This window comes from Pristiophorus japonicus, chromosome 2, assembly GCF_044704955.1.
Source record: "Pristiophorus japonicus isolate sPriJap1 chromosome 2, sPriJap1.hap1, whole genome shotgun sequence".
In the NCBI taxonomy this organism is placed as follows: Eukaryota; Metazoa; Chordata; class Chondrichthyes; family Pristiophoridae; genus Pristiophorus; species Pristiophorus japonicus.
This window is the reverse complement of record NC_091978.1, coordinates 287,495,120-287,510,515: the sequence shown is the minus strand read 5'-3', so window position 1 is coordinate 287,510,515 and position 15,396 is coordinate 287,495,120. Positions and strand designations below refer to the sequence as shown.

Genomic DNA, 15,396 nt, shown 5'->3' with positions numbered 1-15,396 from the left:
AGTAAAATAAAATAAATTTCAGTGCAGCATGAATCAGATACTGTACTGCAGTAGTCACCTAAGACTGTCCTAGTACCTTGCTGTTGAACAACATCTGACCAATATCCGGAAAAATGTCGGCCCAAAAGTCAGTGAGCCTTTGATCCCAGTATAGCTGGTCGGGTCAGTCTTTCAGGAACCTCCTGCACTGATGAGTATCTGGGTTAGAAGAGTTTCCCTCATTTCAATATTTCTGACAGGCACCTGTGCCAATATAGGCCTATTTTCAGTTGCTCGCCAATGTGGGGCGGTGGGGGGCGGGGGGGTCGGGCGGTGAGGGGTGGTGGCAGTGCTTGACATACAAATCAATGCTGGGCAGCTGCTGTTCTTTACATTCACAGTCCATGATTTAAAAATGATCCCTTTCTAAAGGGGCCGCATCCTCCTCTATGCTGGCTTCACTCTATGGGGCTTCGTACTAGGTTCTAGCCTGGACACCCAGGTGGGCTGAATATCTGCCGGCTTGGAGATCTCCTTTCATCTGGCACACTGCACTCCCAATGGATGCCAGGTCAGGACAGAAGCGATTCCTGACTTGATGGTCCTGGCCACGCCCCATCTGATGTGCACCATGAAGACAGAGAATCCACCTCAAACTGGGCCCCACAGAACTTAGGAGCAGAGGCCAGGACCCAGCCTGTCAATGCTCTGATATTAATTGTGGGTTTTTCTTTGCACTGCCTCCTGTCCTGAATTATGGTGGAAGTATAGTGGAAGGCCTATGGATTTTCAGGACCCACGTAGATTTATATTACAAGCCTATTTGCGCAGTCCCAGTGGGAAAGTTACGCTCGAAGAGATTGCAGTTGGAGATAGGGTTACAATTCTGTATTCCTGATTCTCTTACCCACATTCCCTGCATGCTCAGTTCCCCATTGAAAATCCAGTAGGGATTCAGGAGAAACTTCTTTACTCAGAGGGGCCAAACTTCATCAGCCCACCGCCCGCTGCCGTCAACTGCCGCCCACTCCCGCCGACATTCCTCCTGAAGATCCGTCCAGTGCCACTTTGGAGGTGGCCTGGAGCAGGCGGGAGGAGAGAGCTGCTGGGATCCATCCGCTGACGCCAGCGGATGGCCGAGTGGCGCAACTGAGCTCCCGCCCGTCGTACTCCCAGATTCCTGTGGGCGGGAGTCGGCGGAAGAACGGTGGTGGACCGCTGGCTACAGGCTGGTGTGTCCCCGACGGTAAGTCTGAAGAACCTGACACAAAGGTAAGTGAACATTTTTTTTTTAATTCAACAGCGACTTGCCTGCATGGGGTCCCCTGAAGTTCTTTGAATAGTTTTTGTATTTTTTATTGGTGATTTTTTTTTCAGGTCTTCGACCCTCCGTGAGCCCAACTTCATCCTCGGCAGCACTTGGGCGGCAAGCGCCTCTGCCGCCGAGAATGAGACCTCTCGTCCGTTGCCACCCAGATTGGTGGCGTACATCGTTAATTTGTCGGCCACTGACCTTTGAGGGACCTCGGCCATGAATATCCCGCCCAAAGTACCGTCCGGTACATTGGCGGCCATCGGCGGCACTTTGGGTAGCACTTGGGCGGGCGGAGACCTTGATGAAAATCGACCCCAGAGAGTGGTGAAACTGTGGAACTTACTACCACGCAGAGTAGTTGAGGTGAATAGCATAGATGCATTTAAGGGGAAGCTACATAAGTACATGAGAGAGAAAGAAATACTTTGGTTCTGTCTTCACTAAGGAAGATACGAATAACCTCCCGAAAATACTAGGGGACCAAGGGTCTAGCGAGAAGGGAGAACTGTGGGAAATCCTTATAAGTCAGGATATGGTGTTAGGGAAATTGAAGGGACTGAAGGCCGATAAATCCTCAGGGCCTGATAGTCTGCATCCCAGAGTACTTAAGGAAGTGGCCCTAGAAATAGTAGATGCATTGGTGGTCATTTTCCAACATTCCATGGACTCTGGTTCAGTCCCTATGGATTGTAGAGTAGCTAATGTAACCCCACTTTTTAAAAAAGGAGGGAGAGAGAAAACGGAATTATAGACCGGTTAGCCTGACATCAATGGTGGGGAAAATGCTGGAATCAGTTATTAAAGATGGAATAGCAGCGCATTTGGAAAGCAGTGACAGGATCGGTCCAAGTCAGCATGAATTTATGAAAGGGAAATCATGCTGGACAAATCTTCTAGAGTTTTTTGAGGATGTAACTAGTAGAGTGGATAAGGGAGAACCAATGGATGTGGTGTATTTGGACTTTCAAAAGGCTTTTGACAAGGTCCCACACAAGAGATTAGTGTGCAAAATTAAGGCACATGGTATTGGGGTAATGTATTGACGTGGATAGAGAACTGGTTGTCAGACAGGATGCAAAGAGTGGGAATAAACGGTTCCTTTTCAGAATGGCAGGCAGTGACTAGTGGGATGCCGCAGGGTTCAGTGCTGGGATCCCAGCTATTTACAATATAGATTAATGATTTAGACAAAGGAATTGAATGTATTATCTCCAAGTTTGCAGATGACATTAAAAGCTGGGTGGCAGTGCGAGCTGCGACGAGGAAGCTAGGAGGCTGCAAGGGGACTTGGACAGATTATGTGAATGGGCAAATGCATGGCAGATGCAGTATAATGTGGACAAGTGTGAGGTTATCCACTTTGGTGGCAAAAACAGGAAGGCAGAATATTATCTGAATGGTTACAGATTAGGAAAAGGGGAGGTGCAATGAGACCTGGGTGTCATGGTACATCAGTCATTGAAGGTAGGCATGCAGGTACAGCAGGCAGTAAATAAAGCAAATGGCATGCTGGCCTTCATAGCGTGGGGATTTGAGTATAGGAGCAGAGAGGTCTTACTGCAGTTGTACAGGGCCTTGGTGAGGCCACACGTTGAATAGTGTATACAGTTTTGGTCTCCTAATCTGAGGAAGGACATTCTTGCTATTAAGGGAGTGCAGTGAAGGTTCAACAGACTAATTCCCGGGATGACAGGACTGACAGATGAAGAAAGACTGGATCGACTAGGCTTATATTCACTGGAATTTAGAAGAATGAGAGGGGATCTCATAGAAACATATAAAATTCTGACGCGATTGGACAGGTTAGATGCAGGAAGAATGTTCCCGATGTTGGGGAAGTCCAGAACCAGGGGTCACAGTCTAAGGATAAGGGGTATGCCATTTTGGACCGAGATGAGGAGAAACTTCTTCACTCAGAAAATTGTGAATCTGTGGAATTCTCTAACACAGAAAGTTGTTATGGCCAGTTAGATGTGAGCCTTATGGCTAAAAGGATCAAGGGGTATGGAGAGAAAGCAGGAATGGGGTACTGAAGTTGCATAATCAGCCATGATCATATTGAATGGTGGTGCAGGCTCGAAGGGCCGAATGGCCTACTCCTGCACCTATTTTCAATGTTTCTATGATGTGCTGTTAGGGTTAAATTACGTAAATAGAGTGGGCGGAGGCTCATATGGAGCATAAACACGATCATCAACCAATTGGGCCTAATGGCCTGATTCTGTGCTGTCAATTCTATATAATGTAAACCTTACATAGAAGCAGGGGTAGTGTATTTCCACTCAGAACAGGTTTTGAGGTTCAGGCAGTGTTGATGAACTGGTCAAACTTCACTTCAGGTCATAATTGGAACCCTTTAATGCATTTATGTTCTGTAACACACTGATATATATGTATTATATATTTATTACTTACATGTTTTGTATAGATTGTGGAGGATAGAGGTGAATATTCTGTTTAAATGAATCTAACTGAGACTCTTGTTGTTCTGAAACAGATATCGGGCTGTCATCTCCTGGAGCCGGGTTCAGGGAATCGGGGTCCCTCTATTGACAGCCTTAGAGATCATCAGTATCTGGGTTCTCTCCATCATTTTGGCTATTCCAGAGGCCATCACCTTTGATATACATGAGCTGGAGTACAGAGAACGGACGTACAACGTGTGCCTCCTTCTTCCAAAATCAGAATTTAATAAGGTAAATGTATCTGCTTCATCCCTATATGTAATAAACATGAAATAAGTATTAAAATTCACCGATTTATTTATCTATTTTAGCATCAAATAAGAACTGGATTTTGCATTCTCAGCTATTTTTATTATTTTGCACAGTTTAACAAGGAAACTGGCTAGAATGAAATAAGCATTGATATTAAAAGAGGTGGCTGTAAGGGGAAATATTCCGACCAGCAATATTCAGGCCACATGGAACTTTACAGTTGGGTTTAATGTCCTCATAAATTGCTCTTGCACCTTTACCTAACTTGCCAGTCAGAAAGCCAATGAGATCCTCATTGACTACAATGGAGAGTAAAATTGGCTGGTGTGTAAAACTAGTGTTGCACCCGATCCCATGGGTTTCCCGATGGGCGATTTAGGTTAAAATTACCCCCTGTTAGAGTGAGGGCTTAATTTTAGTATTTAAATATGGGCCAGAATATTAATGAACGGATGGGATCGGAGGTGGGTCAGCTGTCAAATTTGAAATCATTGACAGCGGGTCTGGGACCCTGCTGTTAACCCGCCTCCACGCTATTCTTTCAGGTGTCGGGTCTGTCAGCGCTGAACAGACCTGACACCAAGCAGCGGGAGAGGCAATTTAGATTATTAAGACTTGTTAACAGTCACTTAAAATTTATTATGCTCACCTTCAGATGTTAAGAGTTTGCCAATGGCTTCCCTGCTGCACGGGGATCACGTCAGGTAAGGAGGTCGGGTGTTGTGTCTTTTATAACTAGACAACTGTAAAGACAGCTTTCTACAGCTTCTCGCCCAAAAATGGGTGTTATTTTTGCCGTGGGGGTTAAAAAAGGTTTTTCAGATCGTCAGCTTCTCGCCCATTCTCAAAACATCTAGTTTACAGTTTTGAAAATGGGCATTACCGCGAGCGATATCAAATGGGCGGTAGCATTACATTTTTCTGATCTTCTGCCGTAAAGTGTGGCCGTCCTTAGCAACGGCATGGCAATGCTCGATTCCCGCGATTCAGGAGGTCAAGGGTCACCATGACATGCGCAGAAGAGGAGACAGAGAGAGAGGGAGCTCAGAGGCACTGAAAGCGTGTGTGGCCATAGTGTGTGCTTGTTTGGCTGTTGTGGGAGGAACGACGGAGATTCACCAGCAGCAAAAAGCCCATTAAGCATCAAGAACACAGTTGGCACCGAGTTTTTGTCCAACAAATAACATATAAAATGGAAGGGATGGAGAGGGCCCTGGAGCTGGTAGCCAGGAACACTGGTGGCAGAAGGCTCCCAGTGGTCCCAGAGCGCCACAATGCACCCCAAGGTGACGCACCCCCATTGCCAACCACACATGAGAGCCAGCAACAACATCTTGCTTATGGCTCGAAGCACGCTCCCACCTCGGGACCGTCCTCTCCCGTATCCATCCAAGCAGCGCTTCAGCCGTCACACCCCCACCCCACCCCCCAATGAAGCATCGCCTGAGGACCTCCTCGGCCAAGCGGCTTGGAGTCAGGAAGGTAAAGGGAAGAGTAGATGTAGGGAGGAGAAGCGGGGTGGGGGGGGCGGGGGTGCGGTTGGGAAGGGCCGGTTTGTAAAGAAAAATGGATGATTTCAGACTAATGTTCGGTTTAAATGATTTTTATTTAACAAAACCTTGCAGCACATCGGCTCAGATAGCTGCACCTTTACACGCTGGTGATTCCTTAACATCAAAGGGTATAATCACACTTAACTTCAATCAACTTAAACTTTAACTGTCACCAAGGTGATGCCCACCATTGATGTGTGACCTGCACACCCAGCAGTGTGTCAGCCTTGTAAATAACACCAACGTTCTTTCAGGCAAAGCGATCATTGATGAGCTCCAGACGTAAGGCTCTTACAGCTATCATACCACCATGGGCCCTTTCATGCGGTCTACAGCGGGGGGCGGGGGCATGGCTTCAGCGTCAGCCTGATGGTCTGGCCCGATGTCAGCGTCCGCCTCTTTGTCTTCCTCTTCCTCTCTCAGCTGAGGTGGACAGTCAGGCTCATCAGGCAATTCTTGTCCCCTCCTGATAGCCAACTTGTGTAGCATGGAGCAGACCACCACGAATTGAGCTACCTACTCAGGGTGGTATTGGAGCTTGCCTCCTGAGTGGTCCAGGCATCTGAAGTGTTGCTTCAGCACTCCAATGGTTTTCTCAACGATATTGCAAGTTGCTCTGTGGCTTTCGTTGTATCGCCTCTCGGCCTCAGTGTGGGTATCACACATGGAGGTCATGAGCCAGGTGGCGAGGCCATATCCTTTGTCCCCAAGCATCCAACATTGACCTTGTGGCTCATTATTAAACAGTGCTCTCAAGCAGGATGTGCGCATCATGGATGCTGCCCGGAAATTGAGCATTCACAGCCAGTATAATTTGCTGGTGGTCAACAACCAGCTGGACATTCAGGGAGTGGAATCCCTTATGGTTCCTGAAAAGGTGCCGGCATCGCGATGTGCACAGTCTATTGCTCCCTGCACCTTGGGGAAGTTTGTAATTCTGGAGAATCCTAGAGCCCTCTCACTCTGTGCCTCCGTGGTCACAGGGAAGCTGATCAAGTCCCTCCTGCATGCGTACAGGGCTTCAGTGACCTGTCCAATGCAGCAATGTGTGGCATGCTGAGAAAGTCCGCAAATGTCGCCAGCTGTGGCCTAAAAAGAACCCAAGGTATAGAACGACAGTGCCACGGTGACTTTGACCTCGACAGACAGTGCAGTTCTGATGGTGCTGGAGGTTGCAGGTCTGCCCTTATCAGCTGGCATACCTCAATGATAACCTCTTTGTGGAAGCGCAGTCTCCGAAGGCAGGTGGTGTCGGGCAAGTCGAGGTAAGACTGCTCCTCCCTGTACTTGCGGGGGATGTAACTTCTGGTCCTCATCAGCTGTCTGTCACTTCGTACATTGGGCACATAATGCAGTGCAGCGTTCCTTCGGCAATCTCGAGTCTGCTGCATGTAATTGGTCACCAAGCGGGTGAGAAAGGAAAGGCTCCATTGCAGTAGCTCTCTGTTTTCCACCGATTGCACACAAACAAGGAATGTCCCGACGAACGCACCTCTTCAATTCCAATCGGTCACAGTGTGGTCAAGATGTTTTTAGAGATGTTCACATCAACTCCAACGACCTGCAGAGTACATCCGAACTCTGCCGAGTTTGAAGCACAGCAGCCTTTTAAAGGACGTGACATGTGATCTACAACATGGCGTCCATAACACTGTGATTCATCCCGGTTAGTTCCACTTTGGGTGGGCGGTTTTTTGAGCGAGCGATAATGTGGACGAAATGTGTGCGAGGTGGTGAAATTGACGATGGCCGATCTCCATGGCCGCTAGTTTGGGTAAATATGCTCGTTATGACAAAAAACAGTCACCGGGCGTTAATATTGAATCTCGGTGTTAATTCCGTGCGGATAAGTAACGCTGGGCGATATTATGGGCGTTGAATTCACCCATCCTGCTGATTCCGCCCCAAAAAAGTGGGCGGGCGTTAATATTTTTTTCGGCATTAAACAGATGGGGAAAGTAACGCTCAGTGATAGTTTTCCGAAAATGCCCGCCAATTTCCATTTTGTGCCAAAATGGTCAATATATGGGCATTTTACATCATTTCAGCTGTAAAATGGGCGCTAAGTGGGCGTTCAGCAGGCAAAAAAGTGGAGTTTCTAGCCCCAAGTGTTTTGAGCAAACTCTCTATCCAGTGTCACCTTATTGGAACAACCTCTCTCACCATTGACAGATCACTTCTGTCATCTCAACCTCACCTGCCATCTATTCCATCAGCATCGGTGCCCCTGAAAATATTTCACCTTGATCCTCAGAATCCCACCACAATCAGCCCCAAGACCAGCATCACCAGGCACACCAGCAGCATCGTGGTGGCACACCAGTAGCACCAACAACAACACCAACCTTCTCCACAATCAACTGATGCTGCACAGGATAGATGGCATCTTCACCCAACCATATTGCTGCCCAGGAGTCCAGGAATGGCCTCACCCTGGCCAGGTTTACTTCACTTCATGCTGTACAGCCTGGCTGCCATATGATGTGCCAGGTTGGCACCATCCCACAACAACACCATAAAGCATCCGTACGATGCCCAAGCCATTCCTTTCACACTCATTGCTATTGTGGGGGGTATCCTTATGTCTCACCATTTACTGCAACTCACTAAGCCACTTCCAAAGGTGAACACAAATCTATCCAAGAACGCAAAGTATTCAAAATAAAGGTTTCAATGTTTGACACCTCATAAAGAAACTTTACATGAGCATTGGCTAAAACATCGAAGTGCCGACCTTTGAATGTTGTTAGTTGCTATGCTTGCACTAGGCTGAGGCTGAGTATAAGGAGTGGCTAGTGAGATGGGGATGTGATAATGTAAATAGAGAGAGCGGGATGGGTGGAGGTGCAAGGTAAGTTGATGTGAGTAAGGATGTGCAGGAGTAGGTTAGGGAAGGCAGAGTGATTGGGATGTGATGAGTCGCACAGCAGGATGAGGTTGAGTGTGGCTTTGCAGTAACTTTTCGTGATCTACTGAGATAATTGAAAGGTTTGCGCCACTGCAGCCAGCTTCTCCAGACGACATCCCCACTTGTGCCCTCCTGTGCATTGTGCAACCAGGCTGTGTTGATATCCTGGAGATATCTCTTCACCTGCGTGCTGTGACTCCCTCCATAAGCATATGGAGGGAGTCGTGGGAGAGCCTGGGTGCAGCCCTGTGCCTTTGTACAGTGCTTGTCAGTGTTTGCAGCACCTCAATGCTGTAGAACACTGACAGCACAACTGTCTAAATCAATTTGGTCATCATCCCTTTAAGGAAACTGGCTGATGACTCATCATCAAATTACATCATCAGTCCTGCTTACTTTTAATTGACTGGGAACCTCGCTGGGTGGGCTTACAAGCCCAATCATCGTAAAATCACTTCAACAGAGCAGGATGGAGCTGGCAGTAGGCTGGGACCACGCTACAGAACCCGGCCACAACAAACCCACCTTAATCGGCGAAATCGAGGCCAAGGTCTTCATTTATGTAATTATTAGCACACATGATCACTTGTTATTTAACAAGGGGATGGGATCGTTCTCCTCCAACTAGAATGGGGTAAGGAAAAATTCTATTTGGAAAGGAGATCCAAAGGAGCGAATGAAATATTTTTCTGGGTTTTTTTTCAAATGGCTTTGTAATGCTGATGTTTCGTAATGGCTTTTGCTTTGATTTTTCTGTGTGTGTTGCTGTTTTTCTTTTTTTGTGGTTTGTTTTGGTTTTTTAAAAATCTTTTTTGGCATAAGAACATGTTGGGAATATTCATTTGGAAACAATAACAGCCAAATATCTGCAAATTCAGCAAAAAGCCCACTGTAATAGAAAGATTCACAAGCATTTGTCAGAACAGGAAAATGGTAAAAGAAGAGCAGATGTGAAAAGTGCTTGTTACAAACGAAGAATCAGTGCTTTACCTGTCAGGAGACCCGCATCCCCTACGGATTTCATTGTCACTAAAGTTGAGACCATCTGTTGAACTGTCTCTGTTACTTAAAAACATAGAACATAACATAAGAAATAGGAGCAGGAGTAGGACATTTGGCCCCTCGAGCCTGCTCTACCATTCAGTTAGATCATGGCTGATATTCGACTTCAACTATATTTGCCTGCACTATCCCCACATCCCTTGATTCCCTTAATATCCACAGCCCTCTGGGGTAGAGAATTCCAAAGATTGAAAACTCTCTGAGTGAATAAATGTCTCCTCATCTCAGTCCTAAATGGCCGACCCCTTATTCTGAGACTGTGACCCTTGGTTCTAGACTCCCAAGCTAGAGGAAACACCTTCCCTGCATCTACCCTGTCAAGCCCTGTAAGAATTGTGTATGTTTCAATGAGATCACCTCTCATTCTTCTAAACTCTAGAGAATATAGGCCTAGTTTACTCAACCTCTCCTCATCGGACAAACCCCCATCTCAGCAATCAGTCTGGTGAACTTTCGTTGCACTCCTTCTAGGATAAGTATATTGTTCCTTAGGTAAGGAGACCAAAACTGTACACAATGCTCCAGGTGTGGTCTCACCAGGGCCCTCATCATCATAGGCAGTCGCTCGAGACGAGGATGACTTGCTTCCACGCCAAAAAAAGGATGAATTCACAGGTGTTTTGAATGAAGAACTCGAACTACATCCTTAAGGGTGGAAGATGCCTGTGCGTGGATTTTTTTAACGTGTTGTGGCCATTGCACACCAGCCACCACATAGGCTTAACAGAGCTAGGTCTTGGTCCAGTGGCAAGGATTACCCAAGACAACTGGAGACCTGCTCTGCTGCACGGACCTAGTGCGCACACATATCGCAGTGTGGGCTGGCCCGTGTTGCCCCTGGGCTCCTGGCCCCGAACACACGCCTCCCCTGAGCCCCGATCACATCTCTCCACAGTCTCTTGCCACTCCTTTGTCCCGATCTTGCCACTTCTGTTGCATCTGCCCACGCTCCATCACTGACCTGGACCTTGCTGATGTCACTCTTCGCTGCCTTTGCCCTCCTGCACCAGCTCACGCTGTACCTTATAGTGGCATGCCTCCACACTGCTCCCGAGGCTGCATGCCGCTCCTTTTATGGCCCCGACCTGCTGCTGATGGTCTCTCCCAGGGCCCTATATAATTGCAGTAAGATGTCTTTACTCTTATACTCAAATCCTCTTGGAACAAAGGCCAACATACCATTTGATTTCTTAATTGCTTGCTGTACCTGCATGTTAACTTTCAGTGATTCATGTACAAGGACACCCAGGTCCCTCTGAACACCAACCTCTCACTATTTAAAAAATACTCTGCTTTTTTATTTTTCCTACCAAAGTGGATAACTTCACTTTACATTTCTCCACTTTATATTCCATTTGCCATGTTCTTGCCCACTCACTTAGCCTGTCTACACACGCTTGAAGCCTCTTTGCATCCTCCTCACAACTTACACTCCCACCTAACTTTGTATCATCAGCAAACTTGGATATATTACATTTGGTCCCCTCCTTTGGTTCTCCCCCTTACCCTTTCCCACCAAGTCAAACCTCCCCTCCGACTTCCCCCCACGTGGTATTAGCCCAGAACTTGGGGGAGACGTCAACTTCCATGCTGGAGTCCCTTTGACCTCCATGCTTTTATAGGCCTCCTCCAATAAAGTCCAGGGCCTATAAATTCGACACTGTAATGCTGGCCGTGAAGGCCAGTTTTCATAGAATCATAGAATAGTACAGCACAGAAGGAGGCCATTCTGCCCATCAAGTCTGCACCGGCTCTTTCAAAGAGCAATCCAGTTAGTTCCACTGCCCCGCTTTTTCCCAATATCCCTGCAATTTTTTCTCCTTCAAGTATTTATCCAATTCCATTTTGATGGCTATTATTGAATCTGTGTCCATCCTATTAGGTAATGCATTCCAAATCCTAACCAATTGTTACATAAAATGATTTTTCTTATGTCGCCTCTGATTCTTTTGCCAATCACCATAAATCTGTGCCCTCTCATTATCGACCCTTCACATTTGAAGCAGTTCCTCTTTGTGCATTCCCTTAGTGACTATCTTGCATGTGCCTTTACCTATCCTAGTGATGTCACACAGTGCTATCCCAGTGGCTGCAGCATAGCTGGTGGAAGGCTGCCGACTTTTAGTGGGGGACACTGCAGATGGCCTTGCAGGATGACCTTGAGGAGCTGGTGGCTGGGAGTGTCAAATTGAGTGATGGTGTTTCTTTTTCTTCTTCATCATCAGCACTCCTTTCCCTCTTCTGGCTGGGCAGGCTGCATTTCTTGGGTGTCTGAAATGAGGAAGGCACAAGGGTATTGTTGTGGTGAGGTGAGGGCGGGAAGGCAAGAGGTGCATGCTTACACCATGTGCACCTTGTAAATCATAAGATATTGTGGGATGAGGGGAAAGTGGGATGTGAGAAGGAGGCTAATGTATGAGGATACCAGCATTTTTTATCTTTCAGCCCCGCTGCTGGCCAAGGGCTCAGCTATGCCCCTGCCAAGAATGGCCACCTGTCTCCTCCAAGTGGGTGAGGTGTAGCTAGGAATGTGAGGTGTGCCTCATGTTTGGTACAGACTGTTGATAGGTGAGTGATTTTGGTGGGTGGGGGAGTCATACTTTGAGCAGTGTGTGATGCTAGTGATACTGTTGGTAGGAGACAGTTTTTGAAGATGCATTCACTGACCTTTATCACTCACCTGAAGTCATGAAACTTCTTTGGACACTGGAGCCAGGTCATGGGGCGACACTGCTGGCAGTGACAGACTCTGTGATCTGGACTCACATCCTATTTTCTGGAGGGCCTCCTGGCCCCTGTGGGTTGAGGACCTCTCTTGCAGTGTTGTCCCCCTGCACAAAGCTGGAATGCTGCATGCAAGACCATGGGTGCCCTTCACTTGCTTGTTGCGCCATTTGTGTTGGTGCTAAATAACTTTCACTTTTTTTATGTGCAGAGGGCAGTTCAGCTTTCAGAGCTGAAGACTGCCATTTCGGAATCATTTGTAATGTTTATTTGTTTCAGAAGGCTAAGGGCTAAAGACTGCCTATTTTTAAATGATTTCAGAAAGCAGTACACCTTTAAGGGCTCGACACTGCTTTCTAAAATGACTGGCTAGCTTTAAAACAATGCTGCCTCGCTCCAGGGACGTTACGGCCATGCTACATTGGGCCTCCTGCTGAGACTGCTGCCTGAAACAGCGTGTTAGACAGTAGGCTTTGCGCTCCGATCATTTCAATCAGCAGACAGCACCAAAATACTACTGCCTGCGCTCTTTTTGCGAGCAGCTGTTAATTTTGGCCTGTGGTGGCTCCGTCCCTTTTCAGGCTTACTCAAATTTCTAGGCCAGTAGCTCTTAATTTCTGAGCCATGGGTAAGTTCCCCTATATTAGGCAGCACCTGTGCAAGTAGGGAGCCTTGACATGTTGCAGTGTGAAGGAACATGTTGTGACATATTCTTACTACATCACCAACAAACACACTCTACAAGATGACTCTGAACACAGAAACTGTCATCATGTGACCTTGCCACATGATCCTTTATTATTTTCATCAGTAGTTGCAGTACATCAGTAGTCCACTAGGTGGAGCAGTAGTCCACTAGGGGAAGGTCTATTACACTTCTCCCTCCTTATTGAAGAATTAATCATAACAAAATAATCATCATACATAACTTGCATGTTATATACAACAAAAGATATGGACTTATTTTGCCATATCTACAAATCAAATGTAACCGCTGGTTTTCTGTTTGGAAGAGGAAACCTTCGCTTTTGATCAGAACTTTCCAAACTTAGTGTCGAACTTAGACTCATTTTAGGCTGAGCCCGTGGCGAGTTTTTCTCCAAGGGCAACTCTTGATCTACATTTGGACTCTTTACAACTTCAGACTATTTGTCTGCCTGCTTCGGACTCAGACTTAAATTCTGGCTTTCTCTTGGACGTTTCTAGTACATCTGATGTAGGATTTGCTACTGGTACTCTACTTGTAACAAGACTATCTGACTCATCAGAAATAATCAAATCATTCCAACTTTCAACTCCTTCCACATCTGTAGGTAAAATATGACCAATGTGAACAAACCTAATCTTTCCATGATCAAACATCTTGACCAAATATGCGCGAGGGCCACATATCTTCACTACTCTTCCTAGTAACCATGGTGATGGTTCGTCACTCTAACCTTCTGATTCAAATTCACACTTCTCTCTCTTACTCTACCTCTATCATAACTCTATTTCTGTCTTGATTGCTTCTCTTCTACTGACTGTGCTAAGTTTGGCTTTAACAACAAGAACCTGGTTCGCGGCTATCGTTTGAGAAACAACTCTGCTGGTGTTCGACCAGTAGTTGTATGAGGAGTATTACGATACGTAATCAAAAATTAGCCAATTTGTGATCCAATGACAACTGTCATTTCTTTGGATTTGGATCCAACATTCGCTTGATGAGAGCACGTTTTACAATTTGTACTGTGCACTCTGCTGCACCATTTGAAGCAGGGTGGTATGTTGGAACTTTGGTATGTTTCACAACATGTCTGCTCGTGAACTGTACAAATTCTTCTGAACAAAATTGCGGCCCATTATCAGACACAATTTCTTCTGGGAGGCCATCTGAAGAAAACATTCTTTACAAATTGTCTAGTGTGTTACTTGTTGTTATTTTCCACATCGGAAATACCTCTACCCACTTCGAATAACTATCAATCACCATGAACAATTGTTGTCCTACTAGCTCAGCAAAATCTATATGTAACCTTTGCCACATCCTGGGAAGCCATTTCCATGGCTATAATGGTACTGATGGCATTTTTTTGCTTACCAATTGACATGTTGTACACTGATTGACGATGTTCTCTATATTTTTATCTAAACCTGGCCACCATAAGTAATTGCGTGCAAAACTCTTGGTCAAGCACATTCCCATGTGCTGGTCATGAAGATCTCCTAACAATTTGGACCTAACTTATTTGGGATAACCAATCTTGCACCCCACATAATACAATCTTTATCCACTGCTAATTTATTCCTACAAAAGAAGTATGGATGAATATCTTCCTCTGATACCTGGTTTGGCCATCCATTTGCTATGAAATCATACACCTTTGACATCACTGGGTCATGTTTGGTTGCTCTACCAATCTCTTCAGCTGTGACTGGCAGCTCATCAATGCATGAAAAATAGAACACTTCTTCTACCGTAGAGCTAATGTTCTCAGTTTCTAGTCTTTTGAGTTCTTGCACAACTTTCTCCTTGAATGTGTATGGTATGAAACATGGTTTCCAGTAAACTGGTCTAGCGTCCTTCTGCACTCTGACACTTGCCTTGAAGCCCTGGATTGGACTACCTGTTTCACATAACACCTTTAGATACTGTTTGATGATATCATCCTTCAATGCAAATTTTGTTTCCACACGAAAAATCTCATTCCAATCCAGCTTCAGTGATTCTAACCAATTTCTACCTGTCAAGGCAAGTTTGACTCCTGTCATTACGATGAGAGGTCTTGTATTTTACCAGTACGGTGATATGTCCTACAACAGGGATTTGCTCTCCTGAGTAGCCTTGCAGCGCTATCTTCTATTTCTCCAGGGTAAAATCATGCAACTTGTCGAGATATAACAATTCTGATACTACACTACACTCACGGATGCACTACTGTTGTTTCCCATGGGTATCCTGGTTCCTGCAATGTCTACTTGGATGACGATACATCGCAAAGCGTTGTTCAATACCCTCGTGCTCCTGATGACGTGTATCTCCAAAGCCTCCTCGTTCTGTTGCCTCTCTTCAATGCTATGTAGTGTCTGGCGATTTCTACTTATAGCATTGGAAGCCGATTTACCCTTCAGTCGGCATGCCTTTTGCAAGATGCTCAG

General features: G+C 46.1%; 1 protein-coding gene and 1 long non-coding RNA gene across 3 annotated transcripts in view; one reads left to right on the top strand and one right to left on the bottom strand.

The window, feature by feature from the left end:
• The window catches only part of ednraa (endothelin receptor type Aa), a 79,678-nt gene that overhangs the window by 25,235 nt on the left and 39,047 nt on the right, over positions 1–15,396 (top strand). Inside the window, exon 3 of the mRNA XM_070871522.1 lies at positions 3,792–3,990. Coding sequence (XP_070727623.1) covers positions 3,792–3,990 — 199 coding nt within the window. The remainder of the gene's footprint in view (positions 1–3,791; positions 3,991–15,396) is intronic.
• Positions 3,722–15,396, bottom strand: part of LOC139247118 (uncharacterized) — a 148,016-nt gene continuing 136,341 nt past the window's right edge. For both annotated transcript variants that reach the window (XR_011590826.1, XR_011590829.1), the window contains exon 4: positions 3,722–4,011. This is a non-coding gene — a long non-coding RNA (uncharacterized lncRNA). The remainder of the gene's footprint in view (positions 4,012–15,396) is intronic.